Raw genomic sequence first — 26,243 nt, 5'->3', positions numbered from 1 at the left:
CCAAGCAGCCATGGGAAGCTGAGTGGGTTACTAGCTTGTCTAGACTGGTTTCACCCTGAGAAAAGACAGTCGCTTATTCATGATTTTAAACTGGGCCAATGTGACCTTGGCCATTTCCCCTTTACAAAAAATGCTAATAAACACAAAAAAAACTCAAAAATTTTTTGATTTTAAAACATCTTTAGTTTTCAGTATATTTGTTGTCATATCCTTGTATTTATCTTCACTATCCCATGACTTACATGTGACTCAGACTGCTACTAATTCAATTATGATTATTGAATTTGGAGTTTATACGGTTTCCTCAGTAGTTGACCGACTGGAGTGAAGAGAGAAACATTCACATTAAACGTAAGTATTTTGTTTATTTACTTACTTCATTATGCTGCAATTATAAATCAATAAATAGTTCTCAAAGTGAAAATATCTGTTGCAGCAAACCTGCAAACACAGCGGGTTTCAGCTGTGTGTTAATTTTTTTAGGATACGGTTAATGTTTCATAGAAAATGTAGTTTGAACTATTACCAGCATCTAAATAACATTGCCTAGTACTTTACTTTAATTATTATTTTAATTTTGTAATACATTTTTAAATCTAAAAAATATAAAATAATTTTTTTAAGAACTGCTCTTAGTGTTCTAAAACTTCTCAACACGTTGGGGCATCTGAAATAAATACAAACTTTTCTTTAACTTATGTCATAACAAACATAAACCATCAGGTTAAGTAAATACCCCCGCCGCATCAAACCTGCAGACTACGCGAATTTCCATTTACCTGACTGGATTTCTTCTAAAATATTCCCTTCAAACTGTCAGATTTATTTCCTATTTAATTAACATTAATTTTAGTGAGTACTTAGGTTTGCTGCTACAGGGAAGGTACTGAGATGTGTTTTTTTTTATTGAAATGTCGATAGCTTAGTATGAAATAAATTAAATTGTCAAATTTGATTAAAATATACTGTATATATAAACAAGCAAACAGCAACAGTTTATTTATTCTCCATAAGAATAACATGGGAATCTATAATATTAAAACGAAACAGTGTTTTTTTATTTCACGATTCTGAATCAACCACTCAACGGATTTTCATGATTTTTGTGTTGAAAGAAAGATAATTTTGAGAACTAGGGAATGTCGAAGCCATAATTTTAGTTTAGGGTCCCAGTTTTTTAGAAATTAGTTTTTAATTTTTAAAAAGTCTAGCAGCCGACGCTAAGATTCTAAACTAGCTTTTGGCATAAAATAGTTTGCTTAACATAAGAATAACATGGGAATTTTAAATTTAAAATTTTTTGAATTACCTCCGTAATTGTTAGGCATACAACAACACAATTTTTAGTTTTTAGGGTAAAAAAGGAGAAAACAAATTTTTACCCCATCAGCCCCCGTTCCCAAAGTCCGATCATGCTGGTTCGCAAAATCGTTCAAATAAACGTAGGTTTACACGTTTGTACCAAAGTTCATCAAAATCAGACCAATTTTGCTCGAGTTATCGTGCTAACGGACACATACATAAATATATATGTATATGAATTTGAACAGATGGTGTTTTTGGCCTCTGGGGACTTCAAAATAATAAAGAAAATTGATCCTGGGTCTAAGTCTTAGCAATAGACCCACGGTAATAGCTTATTTCTTTTATGGGAAATCCGCTAAAAGATAATTAGTTTCTCGGTATTAACAGTTTTTAAAACCAAAGTTTTAAGCTAAACTAAAACCAATCTTTTAAAACTGAGATTACAAAGTTTGAAACTGCGAAGATTTTAATTATATTGTCTTCCACAATAATAGGAACTGAAACAAAGTAACTTGTTCAGTAAGGTAATTATTAAGTTTGAGTGGTTCAAACCAAACGTCTTTCTCACAATTCAGATTCTCTTGTCAAAGATTGTTATCTTAGATTTTAAAGTAAATTTATTTTTCAAAATAATTAATTTTGGATAGCTTACTTGTTTTATTTGTTTATCATTGACATATTTAATTTTAATTTTAAATTGCAACATTTAGCTTCGATTTGAGTCCCCAAAAAGAGGTTTTTACTGTATTGTTGTATTGTATTATCCCATGTTTACGGAAAATTAAAAGAATACCTTAGAAATAATGTCTGTGGATAGGACTGGAACAACACTGTTTTCTAATTATTTTACAATTAATGTTGAACCTCTTTGTAAAAATAATCCAGATAGTACAATTCAGTACGAATCACTCATTTATATTTACATAAATTTTCACGCTCAATTGATCTATTTTTTACGTAATATATTTGTGTGTTTTTTCCTAAAGGAAAAGAACAATATTTTTGGTAAGAAAGGATAAAAATACAAGGAAGAAAAGATGTAGGGGTGGTGATTTATTTGAAATGTATTCAATTTGACAAGGACAGCGTAAGCTCAGAAACATCTGTCAGAATATTCTAAGGAATATCTTATGAAGTAGAACACTTCTGACATCCAATATTCCGAAGTGTTTTCCGAAAACCAACATTATTTGACAACAGAAATTCTTTTGACGTAAAATCTAAGGTATACATTTTTGAGTAGATACAATTCTCTTAAAATTTAGAACTTAAATTTGAAATAATTTAATAAAATGAAAATATATACAGTTTTTTTCTAAATACATTTAAATAGACTAAATAATTTTCAATTGCATTTTTTCATAGATTGCTGTACAAACATTTTGCAAGGATTTTAGTGGGGAGTATTTTTTTGATAAAGGGTAAGATCTCGGGCCTGGGGGAATTATTCTTTTGTTTGTAAGTTGACATACGGTTTATGATGGGTTTCAAACTACAGGGTAGTCACATTGTCTCATAACTACAGGGGATTTTCAGACGGAAGTCCCATGCTATAACTAGACTAGCCGTACCTTATAGATTAGGTCATTACGATCATACAACATTGACATAGTTTTGACATTTTAATCCAATTTAAATATTTAAATAGGGCTGTTGACATTTTAATCCAATTAAAAATTTTAAATAGGGTTGAAAATCCATTGGGGATATTAAATAAAACTTAAGTAAATAGGGTTTCTTGGTAATTAAATCTTGTTTTTATGCCTAGTTTTTTTCTTTGACTAAAACAATCAAGACATAATTCTTCTACACAGTGATCACCGACTTTCTATTTTCTTTTTTTCCCAATACAAGTTTCCAACAACCCCCAAAAAAACCCCCGTTCCTATAGTCCGATCATTCTGGTTCACGAAGTCGTTTGGATAAATGTAGGTTAACACATTTTTGCCAAATTTAATTAAAAACGGATCAAGTTATATGGATGGATATACTTATATGAATTTAAACGGATGGTGTTTTAGGCCTCTGGGGACATCAAAACGAAAAAGTAAATCGGTCTCGGGTCTAGGTTTTACCATGAGACCCACAGTAGATAGCTACCTATTTGGGAAATTTGCTAAAAATATTTTTTTTATTGATTAAACAAGCTAATTGCTGAAACGTCTTCATATTAGAACAGTGGTATTGGCAAATTGCAGTACAAGCCTTTTGCGTTGCAACAACAAAGGGCGCAATAAGGTGTTTTATGTCCAAATCAGACTTTTGTGGGAGTGGGATTTTAATGAGAATTCTCATTACTCTTTCTAAAAGGAAGCCAGAAATATAAGACAGCCTGCAGCCACAACTGTTTGGTGTTTACCTAGCATTTGTTTATATTGAGTTTAGTGAGAGTTTAATGTATTTTTGGATAACGGAACACTTGTGCGTTTCATTAGTATGACAAGTGTTTGTTTTTGGTGTAAAAACTGTACGTCACGTGTGTTATGTCGTATGCAATTGGCTTTCAATGCCTGTTTTAATTTGTTATTTACAATTATTGGATAGTTTATGATTTGTTGCTGTGAAGTTTTTAGAAATTGGTAAGTATAAAGGCAATATTTCAAAGTAAAATAAATTATTAATTTGTGTACAAGTAAGAAATTTTGTTTTGTAATTGATTGAAGTGTAAAATAAAATATTAAGTGTAAGCAAAATGTTCAGAGTTTTAGAGAGGCAGTTTTTCAAATAATCCATAAGTTACAGTGTATATTTTTATTTTAGATTTTTTTAATGGAGGCTGAAAGTGGCAAAGATTAATTTGAATCGTAAACAACAGAAAAAGTCTGGTAATGGTTCAAATGTACTAGCCAAAAGTTAAAAAAAAATAGCAATGCATATGTTTTATTTACTCACAAGTAACTTTTTATTGGAAAATATTGGAGTAACTTTTTATACACTGTAGGTAGAGTGAATATTAAAACATGAAGTCAAATTTAACACCAGCTTCTTTCACACCTGCCTCTAATACAGCAATTCTTAAGTCAAAATTTTGTATCTTATAATTTTATATGCACAAATAAACTAAATGGAATAAAAAATAACCAAGAGTTTTGCGAGTGCTAATATTTTAAAACTCAACTAACAAATATGTTGATTTGATTCATAAGTAAAAAAACTAACAAAATGTATCAAAATTGTTTACACACAGATTTCGACAATGTTAAAACCAAATCTCAATTTTACTTCATGAAATGTTCACTTTAGAGACAATCGCAGTGATAATGCCGTGACATTGGGAATGATAAAGTCCCCTATGGGTTTCTACTGTTTCTATGGAGACCCACCCTTCCCTCTCCCACCACTAGGTGTTATATGAGAGTTAGTAGTAAATCTCCAGCTCACATGAGTTTCAGCTCTGTACAATCTCTTGTTTACTTCACGTTAGACAGCTGTAAATATCACTTACTGTAATAGCATCACTTGGGAACTATGAAGCTAACTTTATTTGTCTGTAATCCAGAAGCATTTTTAAATTTAGGGATTATTACAAACGTTGGTCTATTTAACTAGTCTTTTTGTTAGTTGGGTTACTTTGTTTCCCAAGGTCCTGAGTTCAAATCCTGCTTATTGCTCGGTAACTGAAGTCTCAAGACCTCTAGACCAATTAATTTGGTCCTCTGTGTTATAATGATGGGTACTTTCTAACAAAAGTATTTGTAACCTAACTAACCAAAAGACTACTGTCTGCAAGCGCCCATAGTGTCCAAGGATGAGAAAGTGTGTGACATTTATACAAATCAGTAACACAATGTAGCTCAAAACAATAATGCTTGCCTAGCAATCAGAGGGTCGATAGTTCGATCCTGCTGAAAAGCCAGTAGCTTTTAGAAGGTGCAAACTGGACCCACTTCTCTTTTGTCATTGGGTCAATGAAGTTACACAGATCATCTCGCTCCGTTGCCATTTACTCATCCTGTATTTATATTTGATATTTACTATTTAGCTTGAAGCACACACTCAAAGTAATCGCTGTCTTAGTGGACTGGTTAAGATGACAGATTTACAACATATGAATTGAAAAACCTTAAGGATTGAAAGAAGTGCTTAAGTACTAGACAACTGTTACTCAGTAAATTTACAGTACATTAAAAATAAACAATTTTCAAATATCTACAAATCAGTTTTAGAAATTTAATTTAGTACTCTTTATATAAGATTTTTTTTTATTAAAAGAATTACATTAAATCTCTTAGTTTCAACTAGTTTTGTTGCTTTAAATACTTGATAATTTAAATTTTTATGACTTATCGAGAACATGACATATAATACGTCAATATTATTGTATGATGAACTTAATCATTAATTTACAATGCCAATATGTTGATTACGCACACCAATATTGCCAACATTGCAACATGTAGTTATTTGGCACCCTCACAGGACACTTCACAATATCAATATTTATGTTCCGTTACATTTGTCAACATCATGAGTAGGATGAACCAATAACACATTGACAAACTAACAGGGAGCAAGCAGTTATGTTTTTGAGTTGCAATTAGTAACTCTAGTAACAATTACTTAATTGAGTGCTTAGGTTACACCATTGACTTTTGATACTCCATGTAGACCCCTTCTATTGTAAAATCTAAATTCTGTTTTGGTGAGTTTTTTCTACAATTTAGGGTACCCATGTAGAATAAACATTTTTGTATGGTGATTTTTATGGTGCGAGCTTTAATTTTTGGTAACAATACCTGAGAGACAGCAAAACCCTATTTGACATCAGCACATTCATCAAGTGTTATTAGACAGTAAAAATCCACCAAAACAAAGAATCAAATTTTGAAAAAGGATTAAATTTAATTGCAGTATCCAAATTGAATGGTTCCAAAGTATCAAAAATATTTCAAATGCACCACAAGACTCCTTTTTACCTACCATATACAAGTTAAAGTTTCTAAATCAGTTTATTGTACTGTGTGAGGTCCTGAATTACACCAAAGTTTTTAGCAATAAAAGTCTGTGTTTTGGGTAAGTTTGAATAATTGTGGGCTCAAAGTTCTAAGAAAATGGCTAGAACAAATTACCAATTGCTTGTCAACAACCAGCAACTTGTCATTGGCTACAACTTGGCTGGTTTGTGAAGTAACTTATCTCATTATAAACTCCTTATCATCTTATCACCTGTCCCAGCCAAACCAAACCAAACCCACAGTTACACTCCTCGGTTGGCGACTGTTTTCTCTTTGTAAGTTTTGTGTTTCACGTTAATGATTAAGAATAGAGTGTAGTTTGCTAAACTTTCAATAAAACAGAAACAAAGATACATAGGTACGGTATTTAATAACAAGTATGAAGCTATGTAGTTGAAGGTTGGGACTACATTTAGAAAAATTAATCCGTTTGGTTTTCTTCTTGGTTTTTGGAAGTTTTGTGAAAAATATCATTGTCTTGTAGAATTATTGGCTATAGAAGTGCTTAAAAAACAAAAATTTAGCATATTGTTATACTATACTAAATTTTTTTATACTATACTTCAATAAATACCAATGGTGTAAATTACATCCCCACAAACCCCACAGTGCACCGATATCGCAGAAAAAGATTAAGTTGTTTCCGTGACCGCGATAGACGATAATGATGTCTTCAAGATCGCGGAAGATCTACAAGATTTTGCCACGATGACGATGTTTCCATGACAGCGGAAGACGACACAAAAAACGACCATGAGAGTGTGTCTTTTATTTTGCTGTTTTTGACAACAATTCTTTATGTTTCATGGTTTTTTTTTATTCTTTCTGTAAGTGGTTCAAATAATTGGTGATACCTATGATTGGAGTTCTAGTACTGATCGTTTATACTCTCTAACGTGTTTCCCTACGAAGCTGTGTTACACATATATTTTAGAGGGTCTCTTTGATTATGTTTTGTAAGCTACAGGATCTTTTTCCTAGCTCGTTGAAAGAGAACAGGGTTAGCTAGCAACTAAGATTTTCCAACAGAAGAAAAGAAGCATTATTTTAATCATACCGTAACTCAATTCATAACATTCTGTTCATTCTGTTTATATTGTTGAAAAATAATTGTAATTCTATGCAGATTTTCCTGACCAAATGAGTTAAACGAATATAACAGATTTGGTGATTTTTTATTAGGGGGAGGGTGTCATCTGTGTACTGCGGGGGTCGCTGTTAAATGTACTTACACTACACAAAAACACACTTTATCATCTTCCCTGTAGCAGCAAATCTATATGTATCCCATGCAAATTGAATGTCATTTTAAGGGATTTTTTTTCTTTGAAATAGTTTAGGGAAAGTCAAATCAAAAATGGAAATTCGCTTAGTCTACTACTATACAGGCTATTTGATACAGCAGGAGCATTGATCTCGGGTGTTTTCATCAGATCGTTATGGATCTTTTCAGAAATTTGTAAACCATGCTTCTCTCCTGGTTAAAAAACTTACATTAGGTTTGACTGTAGGAGATATGTACTAACTATATCCAAATTCAATGTTAACTGCATATACATAATCGTGACATACTTTTGTTTTTTTAAAGCACTTCTATTAATACATTACATAAACATTACTTGTGGTAAACATTTTAATTAAGATGCCAAAATCATTCAGAAGCTTAACAAATTTATCAACGGTTTTAAATGCTTTCAGTAATCTTTTAATAAATATTATTTCAGCCATTAGTGACAAATTATAGGTTTAACTTTCTTCAATCTAGGCTACATGAATTATTTGGGGAGCTCAATTCCAGAGTTGAGCCCGAAATAGTTGCGGTAACATAGTTTATCACCACAGTAAAGTGAGTTTACGGATTAACCCACATGGCTTTGTATTAGTTTGCCAAAGTTTGGCAGGAACATGCTGGTAATCACATGGCTCTATTCAGAACCCTAACTTGTTTAGAACTCAATAAATATTAAATTACTTTACTACATCCCTTTAAAGAATATACTTATATCAAATAGTATTTTTTATCAATCTTCTATCACATCCATTTCAAAAAGAAAGTTAGATATTATTTTCCTGAATTGTAGCTATGCATAAAGGTTTAAGATAATTGTTTTAATCCTCAGGACTTAAGCTGTCCTCAAAGTTTGTTTTAGGCAAAATAATAACTGTAGGAGCAAAAATTGTATTACTTAAATTAAACTTAATTAAATTTATCAGAATGCCAATAAATGTAAAAAGTGTAAACTCACGTTTCACTATTGTAAACCTGATTTAGCTAGTGGGAACAAAAGAAAATCTTGTATAGAAAAAAATATTTGTTTCACTTAATTTTGTAGTACAATAGTTGTTAGTAGTTGATATTTATAACTCCTATTAGCTCCTTGAACTCAAAATATTACAGTACTACATTATTTCTCTATTTCGGTAATAATTAAATGGTTGATTATTTTTTAAATGTAGGCCTACACTGTAAATTATTATCATTTAAACATTCTATACTTTTGGTGAAATAATTAAAGTTGCAAGGAAAAAATTAACTGGAGAGCAGAAAAGATCACTACGATTAAAGAAAATAAGATTTGAGAAAAGACCAACATATATGAGGGTGATGGAAAGAGAGATCATATGTAGTTTTATGTCCCAATAAAACTTGTGCTCTGAGAGCTTGGCTTATAAAAGGTCAAAGGCTACACGCAGAAGCCAATAATGTGGTAAGCTTTGAAAATAATTAAATTTCTGGAAGTCATCACCCCTTTAACCCAAAAGTTTTGTATGTTATAAATAGGCAAAAAAATTGGAAAAATGAAAGTTAAAGTCGAAATCAGCTAGTGAGTAATGTAAGATTCAGCAAACAAAAGCATAATTTTTATTTCAATTAGTAAATTCTTATTTGGTTAATAATTATTCAAAGGAATAACTATAAACTAGTTTATCCAACAGTTTGTGAACTAGGCTACACTAATGTTAGTTTATACTTCTTAAAGTGACAAAACGTAAAATAGACCCACCACCTTGAATATTTTTTAATTAATTCAACTTTATTATAACAATATAAATACATATTTTTGAGAGTTTATTGAAACTTAGATGCAGCAAAATAATATGCAGGAGGATCCAAAACAATTAAATTATCAAAAATGTCTAACTCAAAACATTGAAAGATCAAATCAAAATCAATGTGCCTCGTTTCTTGCCCCTCGAATAAACACAAAACCTCTCGAAAACCGCTACAACTAGTAATTAACTCAAGCAATATAGGTACAGGAAGAGTAACCCAATGAGAGCAAGAGAGATGGGATAGATTTCCCTGCGAGGATGAGAGAGACAGAAAATCTCACAATAATAGCCCTACTAGAGAGTATTGACTAAACTGGTGCGCACCTTTTTTGCGCAGGTTCGTGAGTTTGCGTAGACTGCCCAATGGATCCCAGTGTACTCTCAGCCATGGACAAAGACGCATTGAAGAAACAAATCGAGAACATGAAATACCAAGCAACCATGGAACGCTGGCCCTTATCGAAAAGTATCGCAGCGTAAGTACAACAATATGTTTTACAGCTGTTAAAACACAATTTTTTTGACCGATCAGCTGTTTTAGTGACATATGATTTATTTATATAAACTTGCCCTCTCGCTCGCTCGGAGAGAGGCATAGGCCCAAACCTATTCTGTCACAGTCGCTGTTTATTGATTTGTATTTCGGTTAATTAATTTCGTTTTTATTGTTAGTTTTGGAACATTTAATCCTTTTATTTTTCAACTTCCACTTAAGTTTTTATGCTGAAAATAGGCCGAACTTAAATGAGGTTTTAGGCTATGTTTATGTACAATGCAAATTATGATATATACAGTAACTTAAGCTTATTACAGAAACATCTTACCAATTAATTTAATCTCTTTTATTTCAATCTAATCTATCACAAATTTAAAAAATCAGTCCTTTAACAAAGTGAGTCTATTATAAAAAATTAGGTTCTTATTCTCTTGAAAAGAAAAAAAAGTTACAGTACTTAAAATAAGTAACCTAGGTTAACCTTAGTTTATTTTATTAATATTTAGGGTAATTGAATTGTTTTGTTTTGGCCTCAGGCCTAATAAAATTCACTACCGGTTGTGTAAAATTATCAGTTGATTTTCCTTAGCCTCTTAAATGTAGGCCTACCGGTAGTAGTTTTTTCATCGGAGATCTGTGTGTAGGTAATTTATTTTTGTAGGGGGATAGGCCTAGGCTACAGGCTAAATTAAGTTAATAACTTAGCCTATTATAATGAATACTAACTTACAGGATTGCTTCAGGTTCACAAAATCAACTGTTAAAATTAGAATGGCAAAAGCTGCTGTTCCAAAATAAGTAGGCCTATGTGAAAAAATCAGAGAGACTAAGTTAATCATTAGGCCCCCTAATCTTATTACTTACAGATCTGTTAACTGTCAGAATTCAGAACCGCTAATGGCTGCCCCTGCTAGATACTAGGCTACACAGTAGAGTCTCAGCGACCTTATCTTTGGTAACGACTTTCTGTCTTATCCGACCCTTCCTGCTGAGAACCTAGTACAGTACCAGAAAATCTTTTGTTATTTCTTTGTAGGCCTAGTATGACTTTAGAGGTGCATCTGTTTCTGTAGCAGGTACATAAAAAAACGTTTTGCCGCACCTATCTGTAACTTATTCTGAAGATCTTCAATTCCGGTAGGCCTACAGAGAGACACAGCTTTAGTTGTGTGCTCCAGTGACTCGAATAAACTTGGATGACTCCTACTTGCATATAGTTGCTCTTGGGCGGTTTTTCACATTGTATTCATACAGTGTTGCCAGGGCTAAACACATGAGCGCAAAACAAGTGGGAGGCCTAGGTGCGTTCGGAAGCAGTATCTTGCTGGTACCGGTAGCCCTGCTGTGACCTGTCAGATCTGTTGTAGGGGTTAGCGAAAGATTTTTGTCACTCTGAGGTGATGTTTTTATTAAGTCGTATTAGGGAGAGATGTCATTTAAGAGGTAGAGGAACTTTCCTGGTCGTGTTAGCAAATTTAGATTGGGATTGTTTGGTTATGCGTGTGTTATTGAGATTGTTTATTTGTTGTGTGTTGTCTCTGTCTACTTGAACTGCTAAGCCTCTTGAAGGCACCAATCTAGGTTGGTTTTATAGTGAATTTCCCATATAGAGAATAAGCTATTACTGTAAGTTTCGTGGTTAAGATCTGGACCCGGGACCGATTTACTTTTTTGTTTTGATGTCCCCAGAGGCCAAAAACGCTATCCGTTCAAATTCATACATGAATCCATAAGCGCGATTACTCAAGTAAAAATTATCCGATTTTGATGAAATTTGGTATAAACGTGTTTAAACTTTTATTTATTTAAACGAGTTTGTGAATCAGCATAATCGGACTATGGGAACAGAGGCTTATGGGGGGTTGTAGGCTATGGGGTAAAAATTGGTTTTACCCATTTTTCACCTAAAAACACAATATTTTGCAATTTATTTCTAAACCAATTTTTATAAAGCTTCAAAAAAGAAATAATTTAGTAACTTATAGGCCTAAGCGTTGTTATGCCTAAAATTTTCGGAAAAAATTCTAATAAAGTAAATTTAAAATTTCTATGTTAATTTGGTGAATAAATAAACTGTTGTAGTTTGCTTGATTATTGGCATATTTTAATGAAATTTGGCTAATTAGTTTATTTCATTCTAAGCTATAAATAATTCAATAAAAAACGCACCTAATTATCTTATCTGTAGCAGCAAAGCTAAGTAGGCAACTGTTAAAATTAATTACCTAACACCTCTGAGGGACCAACTTTAGAAATTACAGCTATATCCTCAGTGTTAGCGTCTTGGACTGCGGTGAGTGAGGGATGGGATCGACCCCTATCACATCCAAAGAACATATATGGGTTTGAACTGTTAGAACTAAAAGCATTTGATTACACTGTAAAATACCTCATGTAAAAAAAAATGCCACTGGCGTGGACAAAAAAAGACGTCTGCAACTACTGCAGACTGTCTAGACGATTGACCCCAGATATGACTCGTCGACAGGTTGTACGTGAACACCGGGATTTCAAATCAAAGAGGTCCATTCTGAAAACTTTGTGGCATAGAGGTTTTAAAACTTCGAGTTGTGGGGGTAAAGCTCAAATTAAATGTATGGCTTATCCAATGAAATGGGAGTTATAGAGGTAAAATTTAACCAGAAAACAGATTATGTTTTGTTTTCGTATCATAATTTCTTCAAGTTAAGGCAGGTTTTTATCAAGGGGGTTGGAAATAACTTAATTTGTGATATGGAGGATTTCGAGGTTCGTGATAGCGAGAGTCGACTGTAGGTAGAAATACCTCAATTCCCACGTTGAAGCTGTAGCAAGTTTTAGATCCAAAATTAAAGTTGAGTTGTACAACTGACAGTGTGCGCTGACATCAATTCTGATGTACGTCAAATATTATTTTAGTATGTTCTGCAAACTCTAGTATGTTTTACGTCACAACTATCATAAACTTGTGGAAAAATGTAATTTTGACAATAAGGTACCCCACCCTGTGAGAGAACCATCAACTATGTTTAATTTAAATAAATTATTGACTACAGCAGCTGGTCCGTATAGGTGGGATGTCTACTCGAGTATGTACCAATTAAACTCAAATGTTCCTTTTCAAAGGTTTCTCGTTCAATGAAACTTACTTGATAAAACCAGATATGACAAATATGTTTGGATTCCATTGAGTTATAGTCTGTTGGTGTAGTGAAGAGGAGGGGAGTAATTTAACAGATATGGTATCAACTGGTTTACTGGGACAAGACAAGGAAGTTTACTCTGTTTATTTATTGTATGAAGCTAGGAATAGATTTGTTGCTCTCATGTTTATAAACAACCGCTCCCAACAGGTTCTCATATTACACCTGACTTCAAAATATAAACAATGCTAGTTTAATAATACTGTACACAATTAACGAGTCTTCTTCACCCCTGTGAAAACAATAAAAACATGCCTTGGATGTCCCTCGCTCCGGATGGAATATGTAAAGATATTATTGTTAACACTTTTTCCCCTTACAGATTAATGTTGGTTCTAGGGCCCTCATACATGATATATCCACGACAAGACAATCATAGTAAAAGTACAAAAATAAAGTAACGTAAATTGAGTCACTTTTAAACACTGATAAAACTAATTATTTTTTTTCATTTTCAACTTTTTTTAGGAATAAGAACTCTAATATAACTATTTGACTACATTGATACCAAATTTCAAGAAAATCTGTTAAAAAGCGGCCTCCAAAACGGGGGACGAAATTAACATGTTTTGTCGGAGGCTACTGCGCTACTAGCCTTTTACAAAACTTGGCTCAGGTGGCAGATGAATCACCGACGTGTTGATTTAGTAGTCTTGTGTTTACGATGTTTTCAGAATGGCTCTTGGAATTAGTCATTCATTGAATGAAGCCATTGAATCGTCAGATAATATTAATATTTCTGATAATTTTTCCTTTTGAGATGAAGTGAATCATAAATATTACTGTTAAGTTATAATTGCTGATCAGTCAGCCAATACTTTTTATGTTTGTGTTTTTCCACACAGTTGTCATTTTTGTTAAGGAACCGTCCAAACGCTGGTCTTGCTACTGTTAAACATTGACTTTTTGTCATAAAACATCAATAATTGGTTACCCAATAATATATAGTATCTGACTGTTTTTAATTTGCCTTATTTATTAGCTAGTCAGCTTTTAGCTCATCAGTTCATTTGCTTATTGTAAGTTGTTAACTCAGAAATTTAGGTTATGTTTGCGTTGTGCAGCCGAAGCCGACCACATTTTGCCAAACTTCGCTGTCGAGTTGTTCTTTCAAATGAGAAGGGGATGTAATTTTTTCCCCTCAAATCACCTAAATTTGTGAACAGAGAATAAAATATTTCACACTTAGAAGTCATCTTCTATCACTCACTTTGTGACTTCAAAATCTGTGATATATTTGAATTTATTTACAATTTTCTATTGTAAATCCCATCAAAACACAAAATCTATTGTAATTAATATTATTCTTTACATTTTATACAAATAACATTACAATATTTTTCTTGAATTCACTAAAACATCATCAACTATAACTCTTAATTCACAGATTTGTTTATTTTATTATATAAAAACTGTTTTCCTCTAAGAAGGACTTATACATGACGTATTAGTATTTAAAACTTAAAGCGCTTACACCAAAACTGTCAGACTGGAATCAATTGGGTGAATAGATTACATGAAGTCATCCCGGGATGAGTCTCTTAATCCAATGATTTTCATTTACATTCCAATTGCAGGTTCATTTAGATCCCTTTTGATCCTTGTAACACATGTTATTATACAACGTTACTAATAAATAACCAAGTATAATTTGTTTTATGCTGAAGAACATATGTATACTTTTTATAATAGATACCACATTGTAAATGATGTTTTTTGGTATATTTTAATCAATCTTTACTTTTACACTTTTTTACTATGTGACGGCCATAATAATTTAAAAGTAAAATATTACTTACCGCCCTTACTAAGGAAGGAAACATTTTACTGGATTTGTCTGCCATTTAGGAAGGTCGAGCGTAAATTGAGTTACTAAATTGCCCTTGGTGAAATCTTGATTTCTTGTTCTTTTATTGAAACCTCTCTTCAGTATTTACAACTTACTACAAGGTAAAATACCCCCGCCGCAGCAAACCTGCAGACTGAGCGAATTTCCATTTGTCTGAGTGGATTTACACTATAATATCTCCTCAAAAATATCACATTTATTCCCTATTTAAATAGCGTTAGTTTATCAAGTACTTAGGTTTGCTGCAACAGGAGGGTCAAAGTGTGTTTTTTTACGCTAATAGTTTAGTAGGAAATAAATGCATTTTCCAAATTTAATTAAAATATGTTCATAAACAAGCAAACTACAACAGTTTACTTATTCTCCATAAGAATAACATGGGAATTTTATATTTACTTTTTTTTTAATTTTCTCCGTAACTATTAGGCGCATAACAACTCCTCAGATACTAAATTTACTTGTTTTTTGTACTCTACAAAATGGTTTGGAAATAAATTGCAAAATTTTATGTTTTTGGGGTAAAAAATGGGAAAACCCAATTTTTACCCCATAAATCATCGATCATGCTAGTTCTTGAACTCATTCTAATAAATGTAGGTTTACACTTTTTTACTAAATTTCATCAAAATCGGATCATTTTTACTCGAGTTATCGTGCTCAGACATACACACACACACACATATATATATGAATTCAAACGGATGGTGTTTATGGCCTCTAGGGACCTCAAAACAAAAAAGTAAATTGGTCCTGGGTCCAGGTCTTAACATGAGTACTATGGTAAGCTTATTCCCTATGAGAAATTCGCTAAAATGTTCACAACAATTTGGAATCTGAACAGTGATGGATGCAGATTTAATTAAGTTACCCTTTGTCCTGTCCTTGTGGTGAATCAATCAGAATTTCCACCTCACAATAGGACTCTCTTTTTTGTCAGGTTCGCAACTAATTGTTTTTGCTTTACAGTGTTTATTAATGAATATTTTGTGGATCAGTACTTGGTTTTATTCATCTACTAGAAGTAAAAAATGTGGCAATGTTTTAATCTGAATTTTATTTTAAAAATAATCTAATTATACAAACCACTCGTGGAGTTTTTACGGAGAATATGTGCTTGAATTTAAGTGTCATTCGGCAGGCAAATTTACCTTAATGTGGAAACAGCTGTGGGAAATGGGTTGAAATTGCAATTTCATGGAGATGTTCATAATGAACTAGCTTGACTGAAATTCTACAGACCACTCATTACTGCCAACTGTCTTTAGGCTAGAACCGAGTCACTTTGTGAATCATTCAAACGCAGGACATTTGGCCTGGTACTTGTAAGATGGGTGAAATAACTTGTTTATTTAATATGTAATGTAGCAACCGATATTTTTTACTGAATGGATTTAAAATAGATAGACGTGACAGTTAAATATAACAACTTTAACATTACAAACAACCATGGGAACAAGTTTTCAAGTGGACTTAACGAGATCGGAAATAAAATATTTTCTTACTATTTTTACTTTTTTTTGTTATTGTTACAAACAACAACAAAGGAGATTCTTAGGTACAACTATAACTAAGGAGTTGCTGGTATTTTTTAACACGTAGATGAATAAAACTAGTGATAAAACACAGTTTGTGAAGTTTTGAAAATAAATTGAAGTAAACTTGACTTTGTATAAAATATCACTATTAATTTATCCAAAAATAATCATAACTCTCATACTATGGAGCTCCTAGTTCATTATTACTTTCTATACAAGGGTTGATATTCTCCATGTCTCAATATGAGGTCGGGTTTCAATATATTGATTTGGATTTATCTCTGTGAAGGGAGATCTATTTCTACAATAAATTGTAAAAAATCTTTTGATAATGTACTTTTTCACGTCAGCACAAGGAGTAGGTACTAGTTTACTGCAGTGCTAAGAATGTAATGCAATTAATTAAGAAATATATTTTATTTAATCAGTATTTATTAAAAGCACATTGAGTTCAATGTTTCTGCGTCAATATTTAATTTTCTGATAGCTTACAAATTATATTCGGCCACATGTGTGTCTTTTTAAATAAAATTGATAAATACAAGCAGACTTTTTCTCGACAAGTTATTTGCTCTACTGTCATTGTGTTGGTATTGTTTTAAATATAAATAAACAAACTATGACACAATTTCCCTGTACAAGTAGTTTATACTGTCAGGTAACTTGCTCGACACAGTGAGAAATGGTGGAAAAGGGGTTTGTGGTAAAATTTAGTTATTAGCGAATTTCCCTATAGGGAAGTAGCTATTACCGTAGGTGGCACGGTAAGACCTAGACCCGGGACCGATTTACTTTTTCATTTTGATGTCCCCAGAGGCCAAAAACACCATTCGTTCAAATTTTTATATATGTATATATATATATATATATATATATATATATATATAGACTTATATATATATATATATACGTCCGTGAACGCGATAACTTGAGTAATTTTTGTCCGATTTTGATGAAATTTGGTTTGAAGGTGTAAAGCGGGATAAACTTGAATGAGTTCGCGAACCAGCACGATCGGACCATGGGAACGGGGCTTTACCGGGGGTTTTATGGGGTAAAAATTGTTTTTTCTCACTTTTGACCCTCAAAACACAAAATTTCCTGATTTCTCTTTAGACCTTTTTAAAGAGCTTAAAAAAACAAATAATTTAGTATATAAAAGTATTTTTGTTCGATTATTAGTAACGGAGAAAATTTAAAAGAATTGTAAATTTAAAATTCCCATGTTATTCTTATGGAGAATATTGTCAAATGTTGTGGTTTGCTTGTTTATGGATATATTTCGATCAAACTTGGCAAATTTATTTATTTTGTACTAAGCTATCAATATTTTACTCAAAAACACACTTTATTAGTTTCCTTGTAGCAGCAAACCTAGGTACTCGTTAAACCTAATGTTATTAAAATATATTTAACTGAAAATCAATTCAGACAAATGGAAATTCGCTTAGTCGGCAGGTTTGCTGCGGCGGGGGTATTTTTATATTAAGACCAATGCAACTGCCAGGCAAATACAACTCCCGGACAAAGTGGGTTTCACTTTTATCTATTTCATGGAAAAAGACAGTAAATTTGGCCCCACGACAAAGTAAATTTATTGAGCAAATGGAATAGCTTAAGTAATCTTAGACAGTGTGAAAATAGTTTTACCAACTATATGAAAAGAACGTAAGCTAAAAAATAAGGGTGGTGAATTAAAAATATAAAGAACAATATCGCAAGACTGAAACAGTTAGAAATAGCATGAAGGATCTCTAGGCTCTTTACTGTCTTATCTGACTCTCTCTCTCTCTCCCACCCCCCTCTGCCACCCCTATCAACCTCTCACCTCCCCATTTCCCTCCCTTGTACTCCCTAATAGTGATAAATCTTTCACAGATTTATCTTCCATTGAGAACGTTGTGGAAGACTTCTCTCAGGTACATTTATAGGGCTTATTTTGAGTGATTTTTTTACCTTATAGGCCTACATGGAGTTAATTCTTTTGGACCATTTTCATTTATCAAAAGACTTAGATTTATCAATGTTTTACTCTATGTGAAACATCAATTTGTGGACCTTTAAACTGGAAGATACAGCAATAACTTTTGAAACGTATTTTAACCTCTGCGTCAATGAGTCATTTCAAGAACTTCTGAACATGTAGTTTCAATAATTAATTAATTATTACTGTAACACAGACACAATTTGTTAGCTAAAGAGTATTTGTATATGTTATGAGCTTTGGAGAGTGGTCGCGATAGTAGTTAGGATCAAAACAATCCCTCAGATATGCTTTACAATTTGTAAAAATTAATATTGGTGTTGTGGAAACCATTAACTTATTTTGATAATTTATTAAGTAAATTGTGTTCAATGACATATCTTTGTGGTCCTAGGACTAGCTCAGAATAGTTTTTTACATTACTTCAATCCAGACCTAGGGGTTGCGGCATTTTCACTTAGATAAAATCCATTGGTGATTTGGCGGGATTTGAACCCGGGATCTCAGCAATCATAGTCCCACGCTCTACCACTAGACCAGCTCGCTCCCTGTTCTATGACTACTAATTTATAATGTCTTGCTAATCTAAATTTTTCAAATAACACACCACTTTTTGAAGTTGGTTGAAACATTTGTTAATCCATCTTGAGTACAATTCTCGATGATTTGACATTAACAGCAATAAGTTCACAATTAAAGTGTTAAATCAAATTATACACTTGTACTTGTACCATTCCCATGTAGTGAGGCTATGTATTCCACTGATGTATCAGCACCAATGCATCATCCGTGATTGAACTGAACAATCAGGGAGTGACGTACTCGTATGTCATTCTATGCAAATAGTTTCTCAGCATAAATTGATTTCTCTGGGTGCATAATATGACGGTTGTATCTATTTCAACTTCATTATTTTGGTAGGTTTTCAGTTGTTCAAATATGCAGGTGATGTCCGTGATGTTTAGTTAAAAAAAAACATAACTTAGGCAATACATTTATAACTTAACAATTAATTTATAGTGTAACTTGGTGTAGACAAATAAATTATAACCAAATCCTTTTGAGATTCTAGCATTTAATGATTAGATGAGTTTTTAAAAAATACGAAATTATTTTCATTGGCTATTTATTTAATGAAATAATTTGCTACGCTTTCAACTGCCCGTGAAAACTCTAGTGAATGATTGCTTAAGCTTGAGTTTCCACTTATATCCAACAGGGGAAATCGGCTATGGAGCTAAAGTGGAAAGAATAGTTTAAACATCTTGTCTGTATTCTCCTGCACGTCCTAATGATAAAATTTAATGTATAGGTATTATGTTTCAAAGAGAGTTGAAAAAGATAATTTTTTGCCCTTAAATTATTGCACATATAAAAAATTTTAAAACTTCTAATCCCCTTCTTTTTCCCCAAATGACCCGTTCAAGATTCTCACGTTGAATCTGGACACCCTGTACATATAATACATACATATTACATATTATAAAACGGTTACACTGTACCCAAAGCTGGGGTCAAGTAACTACCAGCCCTTGGTTAGGATTTTGATCTTAAAATTATCTGAATTGTACCTCAACATCTTTACTGTGAGCTAAATAAAATATATGGTATTACAGATTCCATCAACGGTCAAAGAACCATAGCAAAATATAACCAACCTATAGTTTGTAGCTAGATGGTAGCTTAATTGAAGATGAACTGGTCGGAACACTTTATTTTGTTTGTGTTGTCAAGACACAGGAAAGACTCTTTCTTTTTCATCCAGGGTAGATAACAAGCAGGCCCCAAACCCAAAGTTACTTAAAGATTATTTGTGACAGACTAGGCAAAATAAAATGCTTGATTTTGATGGTTTTATACAAAATGGTCATTCACTACACCCTGCATGTGTTATTGTAGGCCTTTGTAAAACATCACAGACAGGGTTAGCCTTTAAAAAAAATAATTAGTATAAATAGCAACTGCGAAGTCTCAAGCTAAAACGGCCATTCACTGATGTCCTCACCCTAGTTCTAGTCTCTCAAAAACATTTTCTGTTATAAAAATTTACAATACAGTAGTTGTGTAATTTTTTGTTATATGAAATTCTTGATCATTTAATCCCAACTTATAAAATGCACTACAGTAGAGAAGGTATTGATACATGTTGAAACCAGTGATAGTTTTGAGACAACTGTTAGGTCCAAATGTTACATTGACTATTTGATCACCCACCACTAATATTCTCAAAGCTAGCATTATTGATTGTTTCAGGATGCGAGAATATGTAGAAGAGAATGAGAAGAACGACCCGTTAATTCACGCGCCAGATAAGAAGAACAATCCTTGGGCAGAGAAGGGGAAGTGTGTGATCATGTAGAGTCTCGGAGAGGCTTAGACACCCGTGGGTGACCAAGATCACTAGACACCCGTGGGTGACTGGCTACTAGTCACCCATGGGTGTTGGACTTCCTCAGTTTGTTCCAGACTGGATTTTTACCACTTTGTTCTTCATGTGTTTTACTCCACGCTTGTGCGCCCAGTTTCGGGCAAGTTCGCCATTTGCGTCTCAGGATGCCAGCTCATTATCGGGAAGAGAATTGTTATTGCGAATAGTTACTTAAATTATTAAAATACCAAAAACGTTAGTGTAGTCCTACTTTTTAAATTCAAGACGGTAAACTAATCCTAGAATAAAACATAACCAATTTTAAGGTAAAAATATTGTTAATTAAAAAAATTAAAGTTCCGTCATATTTTCAAGATACTTTTCGTTAGATTTTAGTGTCTTTAATTTTAGTCCCTAAACCAAACTAGTCGTAGATTAAGCTAGGGGTAGGATAAGGTCAATTTTGTTTTACCAGCCGACCAAGCAAACTCTTTATTCTAAAACAATCTGCTTTTGTGACTTTATCGTCTCTTATAAATAGAGATATATTAAGAGTTAACAGTAGGTATTAATCGCTGCTCACCTTGATAATGCAGTTTCAAAATATTCTTTGAACTAGGAAAGTGTTTACAGTACAAAAGTTGTGAGCCTGGTACGTGTAAAACAAATAAGTTTTTTTTTGTCAATCTGTTCTTAATTTAAGTGTGACCCAGATATTTGTTCACGTGTTTAAGTGTTTTGTTTTAAACTAACTCGGTGTTTTAAACTTTAACTTTTATATTGATGTCTTAAATTGTTACTTTTAGTGGGATTCATGTGTTTATCACTGTCAGTTTGTGTTATAAAAAATCTAAATATGCAGCACTGCCACATAAAAAGATTCAAAGGTTGACAGAAAGTATATTTATGGTTCCAACCAATCTAATTTACTTGCAATACAATTTGGTATAATTATATAATTTAAATAGTGAGTAATTTTATAAAAAAAGTAGGATTTATAATATATTGTTAAAGTTTAAATTCTAAATTCTTAGTACAGGGCATAATGCAAGGTATCCTATGCTACCTAACTATATTTTGTACCGATTCATTTGTTCTGTTAGTACTTAAGATGGTGGTATTTTGTAGAATACACAAGTATGACACATGTAGAGGAGAAGTAATAATTGTCTTAAAAGAAATTAAATCATCAAATTAATGAACAAAAATTACAGATTGCACATTTTATTTTTTATTATTTAAAGGCTTTCCACTATTTTTAAACTAATTAATATATTTTGTGTGTTTTTGCATCTGCATGTGCTTTAAATATTTAACCTGTGAAACCTTGAATTTACCTTAAATTATTTTATTTATGTCATATTGCTTTACGAAACTGCATATCAGTGCAAGACTTAATTTTATATTGTATTTATTTCATTGCATTTTAATTATGTTACCTTATAAAGTTTTTATAATAATTATTAAATTACAACTAAAGGTGGGTGTTTTATTGAAATCCTCGCGTAATTAATTTATTAGAGATTTATAATTGATTGATTTTGAGCATTAAACAGTCATAGCTTTAGGAAGAAAGGGATATCACTTCATTGATACAATTTTCATAACTAAATTTAAAAAAAAAAATCTTTTAAATATTGTATGCCAACATAGAAATAGCTAATACATAATTTATTCTGACAAATAATAGTTGATACAAGTTTTTTTACCACTAATTATTTTGCTCTTAAAATATTATTCCAGTTTTTGGTAGATTTTTTGATTAACGATTTACTATACACCTCTCTGAAGTTAATACATTAAGTAGGGCATGTATACTCAAGACTACAGATTTAGCAAAAATATTGTTTATTTACCTGTATTTTGGCCCGCATTATTTGTCAACCTCAAGTTATATGGATAGACTCGGTGAAAAGAAAAAAAAACAGTAAAAAAATATTAGGTAAAGCTTTTTTTATACTTTGAATATTATTTAGATAATTCCTACACAAAAAATAGTTCAAAACTTCCATTTAGGCTGCGGCCACATGGGCGTTTTTTCACGCACAAACACAGCGTGAAAACACTCGAAAAATTAGAGTAGCATTGAAACAAATGGGCCCTCGCTACTGCGGGAAAACACACTGCGTGTGGCATACCTCATTACATTTAATGCTGCTTGTATTTCTCGTGTTTTTTCAAGCTGCGTTCTTGCGTGAAAAAACGCCCGTGTGGCCGCAGCCTAAGAGTGAATTTGAACTCAAAACTAATAGTCGTGATACTATAGTGATAGTGTGTATATATTTCTGTAAAATATAGACTATGAAATGCCTAGAGTGACACAATCATCTTAACAGCTCAATAACAAAGGTAATCCAGCATCAAAACACAACTACCGGTACGATATTATTATTTCAATAAAGGCGATTGTGTTAAAATCTCAATAGAATATTTTACTTTAAAAAGCTTGTTTTTAAAGAAATCCCTTATTCCATGACATGTTATATAACTGCTTATTACAAATTCTAGGCACGTTTTCAGACAGGAAATCACCAAACTTAAGGTGTCATAAGGGAAGTAAGCAATCTCACTATGAATGACAATAAGATTTGGCTGCACATCGTGTTTACAGGCTATTCCTCAATAGTTCAATCATATTTCCTCACCAGTTTCATTATAGTTTTATCTTTATTATTTACTAATAAAAGTGTTTGCTATATAAGAGTGGTTCTAAAAAAACCTGATATTTTACTTCATTATCTAAAGGAGTACCTAAACAATTTAATACAAGATGTGAATACAGGGTGTCTGATAAATTTAAAAGAGGCCGCCAACCTCTTTAAAAAACAGCCAAACTCTGGGAAATGGTTCTACGGGTAAAAATTAAGATAAAAACCAAGCATGTTTTTCCAAAATCACTTTGTTAATCAAATACCCGCCAATTTGTATTTTTACATTTAAACATTTTTATTCTTGAATTGCCCAACCCATCATTTCAAACTTTGTATGTATGTTAATATTGAATGTTATAAAAAAATTTGTAAAATTCAAAGTTTAAATTTGTGGCCAGCATTTTAATCTTTTATCTGACAAACGTAATAAGGTGTTGGGCTATTCTGAAATTAAGTGGAACTTTTCTTTCTTAAAAGAATATGTAGTCATATTCTTTTAAAATCAGTTGACTTTTATGAAAATATATATTTAATGTCCTTGCCGCACCAGTTTAATTCAGCCTTAGAGGGTTTTCCTTTGCCAATCATCATAAAGTTATGTCCATGTTTCCTACAAAATAGTAGCACTTTGGCTAACACCCTTGTTCATTGTTTGTGGGAATCTTCGTATTGTAGATGTTCTTCATTATATAGGTAGATATAACAATAGTACATTTTTTTTAATCTCCATTTCTTCTACTTGGTGGCCTTCTATGACTTTCCTATGTTTCCATGGTTTAAAAATCGGTTCTTTCAATGACTGTTCAAGAAATACAGTACTATGTCAATTCATTTTTTTTATCTGGTAAAATATATATAATCGTCCAGACTTTCTGGATTTTTTACATTGTAATATGTGTGAATGTAAATTAAAATAGTAAATATTTAATTTCAACAAAATCAGTAAAATGTACCCAATGCATTTCATTGAATTGAAAAATAAATAACAGCAATTAAATTACACAGCTGATCAGTAATCAAAATGTAAGCAATTATGTTCGTCATAAGGATAACATGGGAACTTTAAAAGCCACTTAAATCGATAAGAAATGGAGGAGGAGTTCAACCGACAAATTTCGTGTTGGTGTATTAATTACCGGGTATATGGAGATATATGAATTTGAACAAATGGTGTTTTTGGCCTCTGGGGACCGCAGAAAAAAAAAAAAAAAAAAAAAAAAAACGGTCTTTGGTCCAGGTCTTACCATGAGACCTATGGTAATGGCTTATTCCCTATATGGGAAATTTGCTAAAACCACCAAAGATATTGCATTACAAAGGATATTTTATAAAACTTCAAATGTCAATAACAATAAAAAAATTAAAAACGTTAGGAAAAAAATTATATATTGCGAGTCCCATGCCTCACTTTAAGTTTAAGTTTCCTAAAATGATACACTCGCTTAGCTTAGTCAAGAGGTGTTAGGTTAATGAGACATAAGACTGCTTAAGGGTGTTACTCAACATGTAATGAACAAAAATTTCAATTTAGAAAAACAACAAAAGTAACAAAGTGTTACTACAGCAAAAGAAAACTTAGAAAAGGCAAAAATCAACAATAATAAGATAAATTAATTTACAACGTTAAATTTACAAGAAAAGAAAATCAATTGAAAATTTAAAAGAATTAGTTACTGACAAATTACATGACTTGTATGTTTGACAAAACTTTAGTTATGTATTTTATTCTTTTTACATACTGTTAATTGTCCCAGAAGCACACGCACCGATACACGCACTCCCAAACTCCCGATCTTCTTTCTCCGGTGGCCCGTGGTGATCTCCTCGATTGTCCTCTCCAGGTCCTCCAGCTCCAAGACTCGTCACCCCTCCATCTTCTTCATTAGCCCTGCTCATTGGCTGATTACCGATAGGGTGTGTGGCTTATAGGTTAACGATGTTTCTTGGAAGTCAGCCCTACCGGTCATCGCCTAGCTCACATCAGCTGGGAAAGGAATTTGTAAATCGATGCTCATGCTACTGTTCAACTCTGTTCACAACAACTGGTCGACTAAGTGTAATGTGAACAGAGTGTCTGCATAGATGAGCACCGTGGGTACGGGGTTAATCCCCTTTCTTACAATATATAGTGCTTTTTCCTTGAAAACATGCGTTTTTAAATTTTCACTCTGGTACCAATATGTGACTACAATTGGAGATATCAGTTATATAAAGCTACTGTTATATAAAGGTGGTGATATTTCAATTGAAATGATAAAAACTGTCAGTCCTTATGCTATCAAATCAATTACCCATCTGATAAAGACTTGGACAATTTCTAAAGTCCTGGAAAATGAGTATCATCCGGCTGCCACCCAAACTTACTGCTTCAAGAAAAGTAGAAGACCTAAGGCCAATCTCAGTATTACCAGCTATTACTATGTCAAAGATATTGGACAAGATAGCTATTCGACAAATAGTGAGCTACATAAATTTGCAAAATATATTTCCCAAACTTCAGTCCCCCCTCTTCCCCCCCCTCATGAGGTCAGCTCAAAATGTATGGCCGGAATGTTTACCCCCGGCCAGATATAGAAATTAGTGAGAGTAATTGATTTTCTTCTTTTCAATTTCAATATTATAGCAAACATTTTATTATTAAGTAGCCTATCTTGATTTGTTTGTAACCTCAACTATTGAAACAGGTTTTGCGTGTTAACTTCGAGAATTGAGTTTCAATTTTTGGGGCAAGTGTTTGTTAATATTTATGTAAACAAACTGAGTAGCCCATATAAATGATAATTGTTTCGATTTGTTTAACAATTTATTATACTGAAAATTAAATGGCTACTTAAAAATAAAATGTTTTTTCAATTGAATAGTCA

The 26,243-nt window shown here is 32.4% G+C and overlaps 1 protein-coding gene across 1 annotated transcript; it reads left to right on the top strand.

Moving 5' to 3' along the window:
- The first annotated feature begins 237 nt into the window (after positions 1–237).
- Positions 238–22,207, top strand: LOC129001585 (guanine nucleotide-binding protein subunit gamma-e). The gene is made up of 3 exons (XM_054428930.1): positions 238–351; positions 9,652–9,790; positions 20,614–22,207. Exons 2-3 carry the CDS (start codon positions 9,678–9,680, stop codon positions 20,717–20,719), a joined length of 219 nt encoding a protein of 72 aa, XP_054284905.1. The 5' UTR covers positions 238–351; positions 9,652–9,677; the 3' UTR covers positions 20,720–22,207.
- Positions 22,208–26,243: the final 4,036 nt, after the last annotated feature.

Source organism: Macrosteles quadrilineatus, unplaced genomic scaffold (genome assembly GCF_028750875.1).
Source record: "Macrosteles quadrilineatus isolate MER2022 unplaced genomic scaffold, UCM_ALF_1.0 Scaffold_8__2_contigs__length_117827958, whole genome shotgun sequence".
NCBI classification, from domain to species: Eukaryota; Metazoa; Arthropoda; class Insecta; order Hemiptera; family Cicadellidae; genus Macrosteles; species Macrosteles quadrilineatus.
This window is presented reverse-complemented; position numbering and strand designations above follow the sequence as displayed.